At 41.7% G+C, this 20,645-nt stretch overlaps 2 protein-coding genes across 2 annotated transcripts in view; both read left to right on the top strand.

The window, feature by feature from the left end:
* The window catches only part of LOC127576797 (protein O-GlcNAcase-like), a 41,245-nt gene extending 23,227 nt beyond the window's left edge, over positions 1-18,018 (top strand). Inside the window, 6 exon segments of the mRNA XM_052027548.1 lie at positions 4,695-4,780; positions 5,741-5,845; positions 10,391-10,479; positions 11,889-12,081; positions 15,774-15,933; positions 17,076-18,018. Coding sequence (XP_051883508.1) covers positions 4,695-4,780; positions 5,741-5,845; positions 10,391-10,479; positions 11,889-12,081; positions 15,774-15,933; positions 17,076-17,212 — 770 coding nt within the window. The 3' untranslated portion in view covers positions 17,213-18,018.
* Positions 18,019-18,163: 145 nt separating this feature from the next.
* LOC127576867 (protein O-GlcNAcase-like) overlaps positions 18,164-20,645 on the top strand; it is a 40,751-nt gene continuing 38,269 nt past the window's right edge. The window contains exon 1 of the mRNA XM_052027672.1: positions 18,164-18,236. Within this exon, the coding sequence (XP_051883632.1) occupies positions 18,164-18,236 (73 nt within the window). The remainder of the gene's footprint in view (positions 18,237-20,645) is intronic.

Raw genomic sequence — 20,645 nt, 5'->3', positions numbered from 1 at the left:
ATCACGGCTTGGATTCAGGTCATGGGCTAGCTTTTGAAATGCCCAGGATTAGGGATCCTTTAGCAGTTGGGTCCTCAGTCCAAGAGCAAAGCATTGGATACAGTTTCTGAAAAATGGCTGCCATTGTGAACCATAGAACCATACAGCACAAAACAGGCCCTTCGGCCCACCATAAAAAGATCCTATCTTCTAAAAGTGTGGCAGTGAGTTAGGGTTAGTTTACAGTCTGATAATGGAAGGAACTGGGCCTGGGGAGGTTGTTTTGAAACATTTCAGAATATGAAATGGAGTTTTCTGGTAGACAGCACAAATGAATATCTGAACTTTCTGATCTTAAAAATGAATAGGTAGGGTGCAAAAAAAATTTTTTTTGAGCTTAGATTCATAGTGTCTACTAATCAAACTGTTGTATACTGCTGATAAGTTACGAAAATTAGATTCAGAGTTGTAGAGTACTACAACACAGAAACAGGCCCTTTGGCCCAAACATTTATGCTGACCAGGATGACCATCTCAGCTAGTTCCATTTACCTGCGTTTGGCCTATATCCCTCTGAACCTTTCCTATCCATGTACCTGTCCAAGTGTCTTTAACTGGTGTTACTGTACCTGCCTCAACCACTTCCTCTGGCATTATTGGAAAATATAGTTTTGGCAAAATTAGTGATAGATTACACAAGCATGAGTGCTTCTGTCAAAGTATTTGGCTAATTCAGAGTTAGGTCATTAAATATTGGGGACCACAAGTTGAGAGAGGCAGCCTGTCATATTTTTGAAGGTTTAGAATTCTGGTATACTTCTGAGATAGTCCTAGTGTTTAGTGATGCAGTTTGCACTCTGTCATAACCTGAGTGTGATGCTGTGATGTGAAGGGTTACTAACGGCCTCTTCTATTGTCTTGTCTTCTTCCCTCATTGTGTACAGATGGAAGAATCCTCAGCACAAGTTACTACAGCTGTGGGATCGACAACGCCAGATGTACGAAGCGTGGCGCGATCATTCATTTAGCTTAGTGATAGGCAGTGAGGGTTTTTAAAAAAACGTTTTGAGGAAAGAGTCTTGAAGTCACATTTGTGCAGCCAGTATTATAAGAAATGCTTTAACGTTTTTTTTTATAGAGCAGTCTAGATTATCTTTGAAATCAAAGCTAGTTGTGCTACTGTCCCCAAGTACCCGTTACAAGCTTGATGAAATGTTTTGTTTTGTGATCTGTTATAATGCATGAAAAACTATTTCTGAAGCTGCAGTTAATTTTTAGAAATGGGTTCAGTTTTTTAGCTGACTCATTTTGCATATGAAAGCCAGTTGCAGCATAAAATTAATTTTACAAACTTTCCATTCCCCTCCCCTGAAAAAAAAATTGAAGGTTCAGTAAAGTGTTTTCCCTACCACATTCCATGTGTTTCATTTTTATAAATATTGCATTTTCCATCCAGAATGGCATGTAACTTGGGTACTGCTCAGGACTGTATCTCACTAGTGAATTGAGAGGAAGGCTTCCTTATTCCTAGCCAGGTTTCGGACTCGTTTTGCATTGATCCAATAAAACGAGTAAGGCCCAGAAATTGAAGCTTTCCCTCTTGTGCTGCTGCGCTGATCTTGTCAGATGACTGTAATGGTATGGAGTGTGCACTGGTGATCATTTCTGTTCACACATTTGGAATGGTGAGGAAAGCCAAAGTGAAGTGAGTTTTCCAGTATTGCTCACAGTTAAAAATCTGGAAGAATAGTCTTTTTAATTGTGGAAGGACAGTTTCTGTGCATCTGACCCTCGTCTTGTTCCTGAAAATGTTGTGGGGCTGGTTTCTTTGTGCAGGAATCTAAGCAGAATGTTTGATGCTTTGATTTCTTGAGTTGGAAGCAAAGATAAGAGAAAACAAATGTTTTCCAGGTTAACACTTAGTCCCAAACATTAAACTGCTTTTAACTTCACTGGCTGGCTCTGCCAGCCCAAATTGGCTCCTTTGTCAGCCTATTACATCACAATCATTCAGACATATCTGCTGAAATAGTGTTAATTCTTGCTCCTCATAGACCTGTGCTTCCCAAACTATCTGTCTTACCACTAATCTGCCCAAGTAATTTTGGAGCCTTCATGATCTGTGATGAATTTTACACTATTGAAGCACAGATTTGGTTAAAGACACTTCCTGAAGCTTTCAGTTCCAGGGAAGTGATTGTATAATGCCTATTGAGAGGGGGGAAGGAAATGGTCTTCAGTGTTATTTGTCAGAAACCTGTGGGTTATCCATGTCATCTTGGCCTATAGTAGAGATGCAAGCAGGTGCCACTGATATAACTGAGAGCTGCCCAGTGTTGAAGGATGATAGAGGAAGAATATGTAAATATTTGGAAGCAGCAAAGTCGATTCTACACATAGCTATTGTTAAATAAGAATCTCCCTTTTTCCTTCCTTCCCATAACTTTCTAAATGGTTATTTTCATGTCTGCTGAACATGTCTGTCTTTTCCTCACTTGCTCTCAAATGTTTTTATAGTTAGCTCAACTTCTGCTCAGAATTTAGAATGGAGAGAATATTTACTAAGCCAAGCAGAAGTTTCTAGGTTCATCATTTTAACATGACCTCGGCACTGACCACATTGACCTTGTCTGTTTATGGAGTGACTTAGCATATCTATGGAACATTGTCACTTTGAGTTAGACAAAGGGAAGAGCTTCAATGCTGTATTTGGCCAATGTCTCTGAAATAGTTAACTGTCTAAACTCCAAAGTGCTTTTGGTCTTGTTTTCTCTTTCTCTCTGTGTTTGAAACTCTCTGTCATCCAACACTGCAATAGTTCTTAGTTAGTCTGAACAGGATGCTGCTAGACAAGAAAGCTAAAGATACAAAATACTTTGCTACAATGGAAGCTTAGCTGCAACAAACTCACTTCAGATTGCCCTCCTAGTGTTGCTTCGTTTAGCTCCTCTGTGTTCACTTTCACCTTCCAAGTCCGCTACCGCCCTAACGTTCCTGTGGTCAAATTTTAATGTAGGACATCAGAGGACTTGTTTACACAGCCAGATTTAATTCTTTAGTTGTGGTTCTGGATTTTTAACTAGAATTTTAAGGGATAGTTTATATGGTAGCTACAAATATATAGCTGCCACATTTGTATGCTATGATGGATTCTGCAGGCTAACCAGTTCTTGTCCATCTTCCCCTGCCCCCTTCTCTTATGGTGAGGAAGAAAAGTGATCAATGTGGTGCCTCGACTGTGAAACAATCACAGTGATCGTACTTCAAAACCTCAGGCTGTGTAAAGTGCTTTGGAGTGGCCCACGATTGAAAAAGGCACTATATAAATGTGAACCTTGTTATCATTTGCTGTAAACCTGAAGTTGTGATAAGAGTGAGCAGGATTGAAGTCCAGGCCTTCAACTGAGACACACATATAGATTCTGATTGCATTTTCGGTATAAACCCGGACAACATACAAAATTAACCAGCCACAAATGTAAAAAGTTAAGAACTTTAGTGTCTCTCCAGGTACCAGCTGTGTATTTAAGTTATTAATATAATTGGATCAAATTTAACTTGGATAAGGAACAGAAGAGATCAATTGGGATGGCTGAGAAGGGAACAGGAAATACTCGACAGAATACTTGAATACATTTTTCCGTGTTACCCAAACTGAGGGGTGATCCCCTTCATGACAACAGCCTGGATCTTGTTTTACATGACTACCTCTTTGGAGAAGTTTCAGTCAAATATGTTGAGTTGATACTGGAGGGAATTTTACATCATTTGGAAGAGGCAAGTTGAACAGGCAGGAATGATCGACTGACTTGATGCATGGACAAGATCTGGACTCCTTCTAACCCTCTGAAGAGCAAGGATGAGCTTGTGAAACCATCTCCAGTTGTCTACAGGATACAACCTCGTCGTGACCAATTTTTTTGACTATTTTTTTTCCATATAGAGGCTTTTATCGTTGGACCTTGATTATACAAGAATTGAGTTCCCATAGGTTGCTGAGAGTTTTCAATGATTCTGCTGATCAGTCAATTCACATAATGAGGCTTGCCCTATTGAAAGACAAAACTACAGATGTTGAAAATACTCAGCAGATTCTGGACAGCATTTGTGGGAATGAAACATTGACTGTTTCTCTCTCTCCACTATTGCTGGAGTATTTCCAACATTTTCTTTACTTTTTAATTGAAGCTTACCCTATTTTTGGTCTGTAACCAGCATAGGTCAAGGTTTTTCTGTTTAAGTAAACAAATCCTAGTACCAAATGTCATCTGACAAGAGGAGCACCAAAATGTGACTTCACTTAAATTAAGGTATTGCTTAGGGCTGCAATGGGACTTCTGGGGTATCGTTTCATTATTTGAGTATTATCCAAGGTACCCAAAAGAGAATGGAAAGACTTGGAATTATTCCTTGTACATTTTTAAATAAAGTATTTGTAAAGAGCCACAGTAGAAACTTTTCTCAAGTTGTGGTGGCACTTGTTGGGTTAATAGATGGCTGTTTCATATTAAAACTTTCCCAAACAAAAAAAGTGGGCAAAAGAGTGATGTGAATCATTACAGCCCTAAATCTTGTAAGAGGTAGTCTAGGTCAGATAGGGCATTTCTTGCTGCGCACTTTTTCTTTCTGTTGAGAAGGTGGTGTATTGCTTTTGCGGAAAAGTAAGACCACAGGAAGCCCCCACGTAACATTCTCCGCTTGGATCTGATCAACAGGGTGTCGTAGTCAATCTTCAGCACAGTTCTTGAGTGGCGACCAAGAACCCTGGGCCTTTAGAGGTGGTCTAGCAGGAGAGTTTCAGGTATTCTACGAATTCCCAATGACTGATTTTATTTTCATTTTGAAAGAGAAACATTGTACAAAAAGAAAGGATTGGTCTGTTGATGGCTAGCTGGTTTCCTTAACAGAACATGGTACATTTGGTACTGGCACTAATTTGCTTTCTTTTCAGTTGGAAGGAGATGTTGGAATCCCACTGCGCCTGCGCGCACTGCAAATTTTAGTTCATGTGTCGTTGACAAAAATGTTTCTTTGCAGGTTGCGCAACATTTACTCAGCGCTAGCGCAGCTTGCTTTGATCTCGAAGTTCCATGAACAAAGATGACCAAGTAATAATGAATATTCAGCCTCTAAAATGTAGGTGGGACGGAGTGTGGGGAAAGAATGCATAAGCTTTGACTTCAACAGAAGTAAAATTTAACTCACCTTACCATTAGTGCCTAATGGACTAATGGGAGGGTCGATGGAGAAAGATGTTTCTGACTGAATGCTGCTGAATCTTGGTTTTGCTCAAGGGTTCATGGAGTTTCGCTGCGCTGTTTTTCTTTTCTCCCCTACAGGTGCTTTTGCGCATTGCCTGCGAAACCGCGCTTGCGAAGAAGCTCTGGATGTACGGCTTCGACAGCCAGTTAACCCTCTCCAGACCAAACCTCCTCCCTAAAAATTCCTTGCCCCCATCCTTCAAAAGAGATCATTTGGCTTTTTAAAACAAAACTCTTTAAACACAATTCCAAAGTAAGTGCAGTAATTTGTACATCTTGGACTTGTTTGCTACTGTAGATACTAGTTAGTGCTTAACATTTAAGGCATACAATTTCAAATGACTGGAATTGATTTCATCTGCTTATTACACAGATGACGCTTTACATGGTGCCTTCAGTAGCAAATGAGTTTGAGATTGGAAGGTATGTTATGTGGAGCAGATACTGATGTCCAAATGCTGATGCAGAGCTGTACTGACTCAGCTGTTTGTTCTTCGCAGCGCTTGTTGCCCATTGAAGGGGCAAATGACCTCTTCTACCAGCCACCACCACCCATGCCGACATCAAAGGTCTACGCTATCAGGCCGTACTTTCCAAAAGATGAGGTCAGTGTGCTGTTTTATCTTAAATGATGTTGTAGTTAAAGTGCTCTTTAATTTTGAAATCCTTTTTTTATGCTATTGTAAATTAAGATTTAACTGAATTTTAGTCAGTTACTTTGTTCTGCAGGTATATCAAAATTTCAAATCCAATAACCAAGTGTAAAGTCAGTCATGGCTTGTCATGCAAGAACACCATAGTCAAGCCACATTCCCCTGCCGTGTAACTATCGAGGTTTGTAGCAGCAGGGTTATTTGCATGTGTCATTGCTGTCTGTACACAGAAGCCTCTTAAATTAGAATCTTTTATCTGCATTTACTTCAGTTACTCAGTTAGTCTTGAAGCAATGCTTCAACTGCTGCTTGTGGCACACAATTTCTAAAGTCATTTCTATTCAGCATTTTCTCTTGGTCTTGCTGATCATTTTAATCCCTTTAGTTATGCAGTAATGAGAAGAAAGCATCTGATGCCTGCACCCTCTGGCTCTTCTGATCAGAAGTTGTATTCACAATTTATATTCATCCAATCTCTTCATATTTTAGAAATTAAGCATTATCAAATTTCCTTTTGGCCATTTCTCTTCAGTGGATATTGTTGCCATATCTGGAGTCCTCAAAGCCTACCTGCACTCTCATCAATTACTAAACCAGGTCAAAATGGGATGTTTTTAGCACCGCTATACTGCAAGTAGGATCAGTCTTATATAACCTTGGTTGTATCGAACGTCAAAGCAGAATGAAATGCAAGCTAATGGGGTGTGGGAGGGGAAGTGGGATGACCTTTGGATTTCTCATGTGAATTAAACCATGTGAATTCGTTTTGTCTTTGCAATGACACACTGGCTGAATTAAATCTGGCATGGAGTTGGCCCAGAAGCCAGAGCCATTATTGGGTAAGTTTGTGATATTGCTTACAAGTATGAGGTCATTGTTTCAGCTTCGTCAAGGGAACAGATGCATCGGTGTCTGGGTTGCAGTCTCTATACCCAAAATATCCAGCATCTTAAACATTGTAGGCTCATCTTGTGTTCTGCAAAATCAGAAACGTACATCATTGTCGATGTTCTTTGCTCCCATTTTGGGAAGAAGCAAAATTGGAAGAGCTTGCTTCAGCAGGACTTCGGACTCCCTATACCTAGTGAAACCAACTGGATCATTCAACTGTTTCCATGCCTCCAGTGCTTGGTTAATCTGCATAAAATAGTGATTAACCTACTCTTTGCAGGTAAAAGAATCTGGGGAAACTGGAATGCTATATGATGGATTTGTCCTCGTACAGAGAAATCACCATTGATATGAGTTAACTTGGTAAGTTCAATATCAGATTGGCCAGTCGCCTTTTGAACTGAGTTCATCTATCTTTTGAACTGAGATGCTGGTCTCTGTTGTAGTGACCCTGGTTCCTACACAGGTGTACACATGTGAAGTCCTTTGCTTGGGTTGCTAGTCTCTAGATAATATTTGGCTACTTGGAGGCCAAGTCATTAGGTGTATTTAGGGCAGAGATCGATCGATAGGTTCTTGATTGGTAAGGGGGTTGTGGGAGATGGTGGGAGAATGGGGTTGAAAAATAAAATTAACCATGATTGAATGGTGGAGCAGACTCAATGGGCTGAATGGCCTAATTCTTCTATATCTTATGTTCTGATGGGTACACAAGAGCAACAAACAACCTGCTGAGTGTTTGTTGCATAGATGTTTGGATCATTAATCCAGAATATTGTAAGTGCTGATTCAGCATTAGAATTGTGAGCCTTAAGAGCAGGCTTGCCTTTATTTGCTGAGCCCCTGGACTGGAGATCCTGGTAGGGTTTCTTTGAGATTTCTGAATGGAGTTGAGTGTCAATGTTTTGTCATTGCAATCTGAAAGCTTCTAAGTCATCTTGTAATCAAGTTTGCTAATGGGTCTAGTTCCTGAATTGGGAGCAAGGAAATAGTTGGAGGTTTTAAATTTGCTTAAAATTCTGCCTTCAATTATTTTAAGCTCCTCTACATCTGGCCAGATTTGAACAGTGCTTTGTCTCTGGTATGCTTGGAATTGCATGGAAGCACTCATGGGTCTAGCCCTAGACTTGGTAAAAGTTATTGTGGGTCACCATCCTTCTGCTCAATCTTGTCAAGACCCTTATTGGGTCTGAGCATGGACCATTTACTCATTAAGGGAAAAATTGGATAAGGATAAGATCCTGTTATTGTGGAGACCTTGATTTGCAACTTGGAGGAAAAATACTTTAGTCAAAACTAATCAGCAATGATGTTAACCGTTGCTTATTTTGTGCCACCTCAGTCCTGGTTCTTTACCAACAAGACAGTGGTAAGACTACACCATTCTTTCCCCCTTCTCAGCAACCTCCTCTTAGTTTGTGTGGAAAGCACTGATCCAGTCCTTTGGTCTGGCTCGTTCATCATTGAGGCCTTCAGTACCTGGAAAGGTTATCATTGCATGTGCATGAATTATTAGTAAAAACTAGTACCATAGCAAATCTTGACTGATTTCTCACCTGACATTTGGGTGTTCAACAAATTGACCATATTGGAAAGAATTGTGGATTTGTTTTCCTGCCCCTCAGCTGTCAAACACAAGCTGGATTGAGAGGTTCCTCACTACCAGCTATTTTTAATCAAGGGCAAGGAAAAGACCCTGAAGACCTTGCTGCTCTGTGCATTTGTCATTTCTTGGGAAATATAGTTGGAGAATGGCAGACATTGCAAATGAGACCAGCATTTCTGCCAGCTACATCACTGATACAATTGTGTCATAAATGTGTATGTGGAATAGCAGCATAGCCTTACTGACTTGTCCCCAGTTGTTGGTGGCACTGAAGATCTAGGCTTATTTCCACAAAGGATGAACACTGCCGCTGTTCCTTTTGGAGCTTTATTTCATTGCAAATTCATCTCCCATAACTTGGCATTCAGCACTGCTTTTGTGGACTTCTGGTCTGGTTTTAATGGCATCTTTGGGATCCTTCTATTGGAGCTGCCATTCCTCACCTTATCACTTGGATCACTGGCTGCTATTTAAGATGTCTTAAAATCTTAATGATTTTTTGATGTATTCATCAGTTGCTTCTGCACATCCTTAGTGTAACAGAAGATGTGCAGAAGCTGGAGTGTTATCATATATGCAGCTGTGTCAAATTTTATAACAAAAAGCTTGGTGATGGAGGTAAGTTTTCTGAGGTTTTAAAGGATAGAGTTTAGAGGGGGTCACTTCAGTGTGTGTGTGTCCCTGGCAGCTGAAAACATAACCACCGATTATAGAGAAATTGGGTCTGGGAATGCTAGAAGTGGAGGAGTTCCAGGATTGTTGAGGGCTGTGTTAGGAGGGGGTTAGAAATTGGCAGTGGCATTCCACAGTAAAGTAGGAAAGAGAATTTTAAATTGCTTAACCAGGAGCCAATGTAGGTTGCTAAGCATGGGTGATAAGTGAATGGAATGTTAATTGAATGGAAGTGAATGGCAAGTTGGTGTGCAAATGAGTTTTACATGACCCTTAACATATTCCTGTTTATCCTGTTTTTAAAAATTGAGGTACACTGTTCTGTACCCTTCCAAATTAGGTTTTATGCACTTTAGTTGTGAACTTAAAGGTAAATTTCTAATTTTGGTTTACCTATCAACTAAAGTACGAGTCATTGGGTATATTTAAAGCAGAGGTTGATAGGTTCTTGATTAGTAAGGGTGTCAAAGGCTACAGGCTGAAGGTGGGAGAATGGGGTTTAGAGGGTAAAATAATCCATGATTGACAGAGTAGACTCAATGGGCCGAATGGCCTACCACTGCTCCTCTGTTTTATGGAGTAGGATTCCATTTGCCTCAGTGGGATGCTGGAACGTTAACCCCAATCCCACAGTCTAATTGGGCTATATTTGTATTGTGTGCGATTCTGGTCACCCCATTACAGGAATGATGTGGAGGCTTTGAAGAGGGCGCAGAAGAGGTTTATCAGACTTAAGAGTACTAGCTATAAGGAGAGGTTGGATAAACTTGGGTTGTTTTCTTTGGACCTTGTCGGGCTGAGGGGAGACCTGAGATGCATATGAGATGGTCAGTCTTTTTCCCAGGGCAGAAATGTCATACTGGAGGACATAGATTTAAGGTAAGAGGCAGGAAGGTTTAAAGGAGATGTGCAGGGCAAGTTTTTTTTCACCCCACAGAGTGTTATGCCCCAAAAACATGCTGCCAGGGGAGGTGGTGGAAGCCGTACAATAGTGGTGTTTAAGAGGCATTTAGACAGGCACATGAACATACAGAGAATGGGGGAATATGGATCATGTGCAGGCAGATAGTTTTAGTTTAATTTGACATCATGGTCGGCAGACATTTGTGGGCTGAAGGGCCTGTTCCTGTGGTGTACTGTTCTATATTCTGGATTGCTTCCATGATGAGCTGATGATGACTTGGGGTGTTGTGATTTTCTGATTGCATCAATACAAATGAAAGGATGAAATGTATGCATCCCCTATATTTTTTATCCATATGTTGTATCAGTCCACATCTAGCCTTTTTAAAGTACTGTTTATTAACTGGATTTGCTTTTATCTGCAGGCCTCTGTGTATAAAATCTGTAAGGAGATGTATGATGATGAAATGGATGGTGACACAATGTCTGATCAGCCAGATATTATTGGCGACAGGTGAGTGTGTAGAGGTTTGTGTGTGTAGAGTGTTCAGTTATCTCTAAACTTCACAAAGGACATCACTTCTCGCTGCCTCGGTAAAGCAGCCGGCATAATCAAAACCCACACACCCCGGTCATTCTCTCTTCTCCCACCTCCCACTGGGCAGAAGGTAAAAGCCTGAAAGTGCATACCACCAGGCTCAAGGACAGCTATTCTGCTGTTATAAGAGTATTGAACGGTCGCCTGGTATGATAAGATGGACTCCTGACCTCATAATCTACCTTGTTATGATCTTGCACCTTATTGTCTGCCTGCACTGCACTTTCTCAGTAACTGTAACATTTGATTCTGCATTTTTATTGTTTTACCTTGTTACTACCTCAAGGCACTGTTGTAATGAATTGTCTTGCATACCATTCATACAGATCAAGTTTTTCACTACCTCTGTACATGTGACAATAATAAACTGATTTACCAATTTACTCCCATGGTTTTATTCAGGTAAACCTAGATTGCCCAATGCTAAATTGTCTTTGCCTCTGTAATTGAATAGTTGAAGTAAGCTGTCCCTTCCATCGATGCTAAGACGGTATAAGGTAGAACTTGGGTTGTAGAAATTTTTATAACCTGAAGAATCTGCTGACTCATGGATTTTCCTTTAGTTGAAGTTTATTTTCCCTTGCATCTGAAGCTGACTTTTTTTATCTTAATCACAAAATTTGTTTGACTTGGGGAATGGACTAGTTCCACATTTGTCATGCTCATCCAACTGCAGCCTGATGTTCCCTCAACAATCCGCTAGCTGTAGGCCATCAGCTTACTAGTTATTTGGCTGTTTACTGGCAAAGCCCACGTTACTAGAATTCTGAATGATAAGTAATCCAGTTAAGTAACTAATCTATCTGATATAGCAGTAACATGCTGAGGGAATGCTTGGGGAAAATTAATACTAAGTTTTTTTTGTTAGCTCACCTTTATGTCAGACTACTGTCCTTGGCCAAACTGCAGTCATGCAAATTGTTTGGGGTTCCTGTTTGTTACTGCTGGGGGTTCTCACTCCTTTTACTGTGACTGTTGTCAACACTATAGAGTTGTATGGACTTTAAAAACATAAGTAACAGGAGCATGAGTAGACCATTCACCCCCTTCAAACCTGCTTCCTATTCAACAAGACCATCTTTCAGCCAATTTGACCAGATCTAGACTCGTTAGGGGAAATATCACTACAGTTTCTACCCTATCAAACCCTCTAAAACACTCAGTGTTTAGACATCTTGGGCAAATTACCAGAAAGGCATCGCCCATTCCTGTGTAAGAGGTGGTGTTCAACTGAGGGAATATTTAAAAATACTTTGATTTTATGGATGATGGAAAGGAATGTTGCTCTAATGTATTAGCGATGTGCTGCTCTTGCTATGTTGCAGTTTGGTGGGTGGACTTCTGACACTGAGCCCAGATTACTGCTTCGTGTTGGAAGATGAGGGCAGTATATGTGGTTATGCCCTTGGAACCGTGGATGTGAAACCATATGCCAGAAAGTGTAAAGTTTCCTGGATACCTGCTATGCGGGAGAAGTACGTTAAACCAGAAGCTAATAAGGAACTCTCAGAAGAACAGGTACTTTCTCATAATTAGGTTGACTTGCTGTAAATTTATTTCTTAAAGAGAAGAAATTGCTGAACAAGACACTGGGCTCTTGCAGAGTCATGGATGCAGCATGGAAATGGGCCCCTCAGCCCACCTCGTCTGCACCAACCACCCATTTGCACTAATCTTATATTAATCCTGTTTTCTTCCCACATCCTTGTCAACTCCCTCCAAGATTCTGCCACTCACCTACACACTAGGGGACAATTTGCAGTGGATGATTAACCTACCAGCCCTTGTGTCTTTGGGATGTGGCAGGAAACTGGAGGAAACCCACACAGTCCCTGGAAAACTTGCAAATTCTACGCAGACAGAACACGATGTCAGGGTTGAACACAGGTCTCTGGCAGTTTGAAGCTGTGCCACAGCACTGCTCTTAAAAATTGTAAATTTGAGTCTGCCTCATGGCAGGTCTGGAGAATGCAGTGTCTATATCTGAGAATTTTCAAAAGGAGCTCACCATTTACTTCTATTGTAGACAATCTGGTAGGTCTGTCGGCCAGCCCGGGGGACTTGAAGCAGTAGGTTGTCCATAGATTGCCAGAACTACTTTCAAATATAGTGCAAACAAACTAGCTATTTCTTTGACTAAGATCTTGAGGCATGCCTTCCTCAATAAGACCAAACAAGTGCAATAGCATTAACATACAACACAGATTTTGTTACTAAAGTAGAACTCTTGCAATTTTTGCCACCTTTTTCCCAGTTTATAAACCTACTATTATCTGTGCTCTCGCATCCCCTTTTCCTTTACCCAGAGTCCTGTAGTTTTTGCTCCCTTGTATCATCCAGTTTGTTACTGGAGGCCATGTTTGCACATGCCGCTTCACTCCATGTCAGTACTACATGTGTGACAGTGCACCTCCTGGCAACCATATTCTTTCAGCTCATCTAGCCCCCTCTTTGCAATTTTAAACCTATCAAAATCCTCTTAACCTCCTCTTCCAAGAAGAATGATCCCAGGTTCTCCACTTTATCTAGATAACTGAAGTTGTTCAGCCTGGGGGCTGTGCCACAAAACATTTTCTGCACCCTCTGAAAGCCCTTCTCAGTAATGCTATGGTTCACTGCCTGGTTTTGGATACTGTACTCCAGCTGTGACCAAATCAATGTTGCATTAACTTGTCTGTCACCTTTTGAAGATTTGTGCACTTGTACAGCAGACCTTTGTGACTTTGAACCCCCTTTAGAATTTTTTTTATATTGACTTTCCTCAATTTTCCAACCAAAATACATCACTTAGTGCTGTTAAAGTTCATCATTTATTGCTGCCATTCCACCAGATTGTTCAGGCCTTATTGCCTGCCTTGTAGTTTACTTTCCATGTATTGTAGCCAGAGTGCCTAATTCAGGGACACATCACTGCACACCCTTCCCCAACCTGAAAAGCAGTCATTTACTGTGATTTGGTAAAGAGTTAGATTTCCTCCATGCCACCAACCGCCCCCTTTTGAATTGTGGGCTTCAGTTTTGCTAGTGAGATCATTCGGCACAAGTTGCCTTCTGAAAGTCTTTACTTGCAACAAGCTCGTCCTTGTCAGCACCTTGTTTCCTCACTCAAGATTATTAAGCATGGTTTGCTTTCAGCAAATTTGTGCAGGCTGTCCTTGGATCCAGAGTCCAGATGACCATAAGTGTGTCTGATTATCACCCCTAGCATCTTCTCTATGATTGTTATTAAACTGATTAGCCTGGGACTGTTTCCAACCCTCTGGTACTATCCTCATGTTCGAAGCTTGGAAGATGAAGCCTAGCACCCCTTCAATTTGACTTTCTCCTTCAGCCTGAGATCCCATCCAGCTCTGTTGCCTTTTCTAATTTCAAAACAGCTGTTCTTTCTACTGTTTCCCCTTTGCATTCTTTCAATCTCAATCTTGTATTATGATAATTAGAGCCTGATTATTACTATACATTTCCAATTCCAATTGGCTCGCCCATAGAAGAGAGGGTGGTGGTAGATGGAGCATATTCTGCCTGGAGGTCGGTGACCAGTGGTGTTCCGCAGGAATCTGTTCTGGGACCCTGCTCTTTGTGATTTTTATAAATTACTTGGATGAGGATGTGGAAGGGTGGCTTAGTAAGTTTGCTGATAAAGGTTGGTGGTGTTGTGGATGGTGTAGAAGGTTGCTGTAGATTACAACAGGATATTGATAATGCAGAGCTGGGCTGAGAAGTGGCAGATGGAGTTCAACCTGGGTAAGTGTGAAGTGATGCACTTTGGAAATTGAATTTGAAGGCAGAATACAAGGTTAATGGCAGGACTCTTAGCAGGGTGGAGGAACAGATGGATCTTGGGGTTCACGTCCATAGATCCCTCAAGGTTGCTGCACAGGTTGATAGGGTTGTTAAGAAGGCGTATGGAGTGTTGGCCTTCATTAGACGGGGGATTGAGTTCAAGAGCTGCGAGGTGATGTTGCAGCTCTATGGAACTCTGGTTAGACCACACTTGGAGTATTGTGTTCAGTTCTGGTCGCCTCATTATAGGAAGGATGTGGAAGCTTTAGAGAGGGTGCAGAGGAGATTTACCAGGATGTTGCCTGGATTGGAGAGCATGTCTTATGAGAATAGTTTGAGTGAGCTAGGGCTCTTTGGAGAGGAGAAGATGAGAGGTGACTTGATAGAGGTGTATAAGATAAGAGGCATAGATCGAGTGGACAGTCAGAGTTTTTCCCAGGGTGACAATGGCTAACACGAGGGGACATAATTTTAAGGTGATTGGAGGAAGGTATAAAGGGGATGTCAGGGGTAAGTTTTTTATACAGTGGTGGGTGTGTGGAATGCACTGCCAGCAGAGGTTGTGGGGGGCAGATGCATTAGGGGCATTTAAGAGACTCTTAGACTCGTGAATGATAGAAAAATAGAAAAATTTTGTTACCATAAAATGGGAGGGAAGGGTTGGATCTTAGAGCAGGATAAAATGTTGGCACAACGTTGTGGGCTGAAGGGCCTGTACTGTGCTGTAGTGTTCTATGTTCTAATTTCCCTGCAGATTTCATCTCCTCTGGCAAGTGAGCTGTAGAATACACCCAGAGGTGTAAGGGATCCCCTTTTTCTTGGCTCTAGCCATATAGATCGTGTCCTTGACATTGCCCTCTCCCTGAGGGTATCCTCTTCCCTCAGCATTTCAAAATTTTGCTTTACCTTCAGGTTTCTTTTACAGATACTTACTTACTTTATAAGGCTCAAATTCAAGCAAAGCCCAAGTGCAGTTGTTAGGTGAAAAGACCACTTTACAATGATGAAGGCTTTGCAACAACTCTGCTGGTGTTGAGTAAACAGCCATGTTCATTGACTTGATCTTTGTGGCAGAAAACTTAGTCAAGTGTCTGTCTTTGGTACTGTTGGCAGTTTATCTTCCTCTTGACATTCACCACCTTTTCCAGTTAATGTTTTGTTACCATAAATCAGGTTACTTCTGTTCAGCATGCATGCTTTGGTACTTCAGTGGATGCAGCTTGTGTTTGTTTGGCCACTCTTGGTGCCTTTCGGTGTCTTCTAGTACTCAAATCCATGTTGTGCACTTGACATTAGCCAATGCAGAGTTGATGTTTGAGGGGACAGTGTCCAATTCTCATTGAGTTGTGTTATAGAATCTTTACCATTGCTCAGATTCTTGATGTCTTGCTGAACACAGCTGTTACTGGTCTTTGCTTCCCACACAGAAAATGATGCTGAGCTTCCATGAAGAGCAGCAAGGCTTGCCAGAAAACTTCCTCGCCACCTTTCCCTCCTTAATTAAGGTGGACGTGCACTCGAAAGTGACGGATCCTAGTGTTGCTAAAAGTATGATGGGCTGTTTGCTTTCTTCCTTAAAAGCCAATGGTAAGGACCTCTTTCCTTCACTCTAGATGTTTTGCCTATATCTGCAAGTAAGTGGTGCATTGATCACATGGAGTAAACCTTTAGTGATATTCATTTTGTCTCCTGGGCCATGCAGCTATATTGCTTAGTTGGTGTAATTAAATGATCACAAATAGAATGTTGAATATAGAAACCTGTATGATGTCCTTCTGTAGTGGGTCACTATCTGTAGCTGGACCAAAGACCAAACTTCATTAATAAACAATTCTTGACACAAGTAGCTGAAATTAATGGATTTTAGTTAAGTTAGCTTCTGCTATCCTTGTAACCTTTAATTTTTATTATCATGTGGAACATGTTTAGCTGAGGTGTTAAGCATGCACTTGGGTTTTGTAGTGTTTTTAGTAACTCAGTGCTGTATAGCTTCCTGTTTCATGATCTAGTGGCCCTATTTTGTTTCTTGTCTGCTGGAAATGGCAGGTTTTTAGATAATGTTGATTTACTCAGCTTTTAGTTGTCTGGCTTTTATATAAACATTAAATGACAGAATTGCAACCTCTGGTGTGTACGCTTTTAAAACCCGAGGTGAATTACTGTGCAAATGTCAATATTGTTAGGTAAAACTGACATCCAAGGCCAATTGCAGAGAAAATGATATTGATTCTTTCCTGCAACAAAATCTGACTGACCATTGTCATTGTTTAGCTCAAAGCTGACATTTCAGGGTTTGCCGCCTCCTGCAAAGAATGTGCCCTTGTGGCTGTGGGCACATTCCTTGCTGAAGGAGGCCAACTCTGAAATGTCAGCCCAGGAGTCCATGAATCAATGGGTCTTGTATGTTCCAAATGTGCATGGGGAAGAGAACTTGGTGTTTTCCCTTCTATCAAAGATAGACACGAGGGTGAATCTGGATTTCAGTATGACATTTCTTTCGCACACAACATATCAAACACCAAGGCACTTTTCATGACCCATTATTCACTTAAAAAGTCTGACGTCAAGCTGCCCAAGGTGTTGAGACAGAACTGTAGTCACAGAAATGTGGGTTATTTAATTGAGCTCCTGAGGACAGCAGGTATGGGGAGTGGCTTGCTCCTGCTTCTGTATGTTGGGGATGCCAGTTTCCACTGTCAGAGCTAAACTACTGTTTCCCTCCTATTTAGGGTCTCGAGGAGCATTCTGTGAAGTAAAACCCAACGACAGACGGGGTTTGGAGTTCTACAGCAAACTGGGCTTCCTGGAGTTGGCCAAGATGGAGGGATTCCCAAAAGAAATGTTGGTGCTGGGAAGGAATTTGTAATGGGCAGCCTCTTCACAGTAGTGTAATTAAAGGATGTGTATAATTAAATGTATCTAAATTTAGCCTTAAGCTGAATAATCTGTGTTTAATAATATTTTGTATTTTATCTTTTTAATTTGCAATACACAAGGTGAACTCCAGATGGAACTTTGTGAAGTGGGTGAACCTCCACTGATGCAATAACAAAGAATTATCTGCTCCCCTTTTCCTCCTGGCACTTCATCTCCCCCCCCACCCCACCCCCCTCATGACCCTCATGCAAATATTGGGCAACTGACAAGTTTCTCACGTAGAATCAGGGGACCTGGTGGCAGAGTAGGAGGTGACTCAATCCACTGTGTCCGTGTCAGTGAAAAAGAGTTGTTTAAACTATCACTGCCTGATGCAGTCCTGGATCTTGGTGAGGGATTGCTGTTAAACCAGCCATTTTGTTATCACAATGTGGCTTTGTTTATAACTGACCACCTACAGGAGTATTTGGAGTCCTTGACCCCTGGAGCCAGTTCATTTTCACTAAATGAGATTTTAGGGCTTCCACTGGTGATTTAAGAGTTTGCTTTCTGCAGATCATGTGCATCTGTGAAAACTAACGACCTTTTGATACCTCTCTTTGAAGGCACTTTATATCTAGTGATTCTCCATCTGAATGGTTCATGGAATTGCTCTCTGGAGAAAGGAACAAACTGTAGATGTTGGAAATGAGTGCAACAGTGCTGGAATGCGTACTGGGTCTGTCAACATCTGTAAAGAAAGATGGGCTAATAATTTGGGTGCATCACAACCTAATTAAATGTATATGAAACTGAGTGTGATGGGAGAGCTCCTTGTCTGTACACCAGCCACCTGAACTGGGTTTACTTGCATTTACTGAAGCAAACCATCCCAAGCTGCTGCTCAGTAGTCCTTTACACAATGTACTGTCTATCCCATTAGTTCTGTATATGAGAGGTGATGCCTCGTAAACTCAGCAGTGGGACAACTCGTAGCCTGGGGTTGTGGTCATTGGTGCCAGCTACTGGCCATGGTGAGTGGGTTTTCCCCAACATCTGCAGCTGCCCATTGATTTGAGGGGAGCCCACTGACAGACCAGTCGAAAAGCACTAATTTTGAACTATACGTTATTGCAGTTCAGTAAAACACGTATGGACTAGCAGATGCATGTAGAATTAGTTGCTGAAATGGCAAATTCATCTTAAAACAAAAGAAACAACCAATGTACTTTGTCTAAGTGTTACAGTTCACCCTCTGAGGCCAGAGATGCGGGCTAAGTTCATACATTGACATGGTAAGAACCAGCTCCAGGAATGCATTGCTCAGTATGTTGTGGCAAAGCAGCTCCTAACTCCACCACACTTTAAACTGGAATGAGTGCAGGAAAGATTTGCTAGATGCTGCCAGGACTCAAGGGACTCGGTTGTTGGGAGAGGTTGGACAGGCAGGTGCAATAACTTTTAAAAGTCAATTGGACAGGTACATGGATAGGAAAAATTTAGAAAGATATGGCCCAAATGCAGGAAAATGGGACTTGCTTGGATGGGTATAGTGGTTGGCATGGACTAGTTGGGCTGAAGGGCCTATTTCTGTGCTGTATGACTGACTCTCACTATGCATGCCCCAAATGGAGTCTTAGATTGCAGGCCATGTCTTGCTGTCCATTATATACAGAGCACAAAATGATCATTGAACATCCCTGAGAGAGCTGGGCAGGGATATGGTCTGGTGCCTGAGTATTGTTTTGTATTTTGAATCTGGTTTAAAATTTCCCCCCTGAGATGTTGGGGGTGTCGATGCAGTAGCTGTTCGTGTGAGCAGGTAGATGAGTGACAGGTCTTCAGGGCTCTGGTGACTGAACAACCAGGTTGTTCCAATATTTATCCCTCCATCACATCACAAGTACAGATAATCTGTCATATTGCTGTGTGTAAGTTGGCTGCTGTTTCTCCCTACATTACAACAGTGCCTACATATAAACACCTCAGTGGCTGGATAACCTGAGCTTGTCTATATTGAAAGTCTTTATGCACAGTTTGTATCTGAGAGTAAAGTTTCCTTCTCCACCTGCACTAAGCAGACACCAGCTTGGCACTACCTTTGTAGCAACTTTTCATAACTATTCAATTGTATATTTAAAGTTCAGCCTCTACTTGTTTTTTTTAGTTCACTCACTCATGTAATAGCACCCTCCCACATCACTTGGTTTGTGGGGCATCTGGATGATACACTCAGCAGAGGTGAATTTCCACCTGTTTTGAGAATCAGATTTATTATCACTGACATATGGTGACATGGTGGGCCGAAGGGCCTGTTTTGTGCTGTATGGTTCTATGATGTGAAATTTGTTGTTTTGTGGCAGCAGTGCAGTGCAAACACAATCTATAAATTACAAAAATAAATAGTGCAAAAGAAAAAGGAATAATGAGGTAGTGTTCATGGATTGTTCAGAAATCTGATGGTGGAGGGGAAGAAGCTGTTCTTGAACTGTCGAGTGTGGGCCTTCAGGCTCCTGTACCTCCTCGCTGATGGTGGTAACGAGAAAAGGGCATGTGCAGGATGGTGATTTTAACACTCGCATGCAATGAGAGGGCCAAGTTCACCAGAGGTTTTCAGTGGAGTTGCAGATTGAATAGAAAGCTTGAAATTGGCCAGAAGCAGGAAACAGTAAACTGAAGCACAGCTGTCTGAACCTGCTCCACCCTGTCTCAAAATCTCTAAATCATGGGTCTCATGCCCCTTCTCTCTGAATCCACTTCCTGCCCCCAGCTACGCACACCTGTCAGACTTGCCTAGACATATCAAGCAAACAGCAGTTAGTCTGAGCTCTCAGCACAGCTGCTCTTATATCTACCCAGATGGTGCCAATCGAGGAAAGTGGGGGTGTGGTCTGAGGATGTGGTCAATGCTGAGGTATTGCTCTTCTCAGGAGGCTTGGGGCTGTATTTCACACCGAACTCCAGGAACTGCACCAAATTTCCAACTATGTACCCCAGGTCCATCAGTTTTTGTCTGTGGTCTGGTAAAAATGAAACCGCACGTCATCCAGCATTTCTCCCCCACCCCCCCTCAAACTCTCCATGACGCTGTCTGCAAGTTGCAATTACTGACTGGAATCCAGTCCACCGATAGGCTGAAGCTAACAGCTGGAGTACCTCAACTAAATTTGTAAATGGGGAGGAATGTGAAGGGACCAGACTGGATACATTACTGTTAATTGTTCCAGTTATCTTCAGCCAGCCTGAATGTTTGACGTTGAGATGTGATCATGGTGATAATCCACATTACATCTTTAATAATGAGAATATTGCCAGGACTCGAGGGCCTGAGTTATGAGGAGAGGTTGGGCAGGCTAGATCTTTATTCCTTGGAATTTAGGGGACTAAAGGGGGTACAAAATCATGAGGGTCTTGTTCAAACTATGTAGGTCCCAGCTGAACAA

The sequence above is a fragment of the Pristis pectinata genome, chromosome 12, assembly GCF_009764475.1.
Source record: "Pristis pectinata isolate sPriPec2 chromosome 12, sPriPec2.1.pri, whole genome shotgun sequence".
NCBI classification, from domain to species: domain Eukaryota; kingdom Metazoa; phylum Chordata; class Chondrichthyes; order Rhinopristiformes; family Pristidae; genus Pristis; species Pristis pectinata.
Note: the sequence above shows the minus strand (reverse complement) of the source record. Positions and strands in the feature narration are given on the sequence as shown.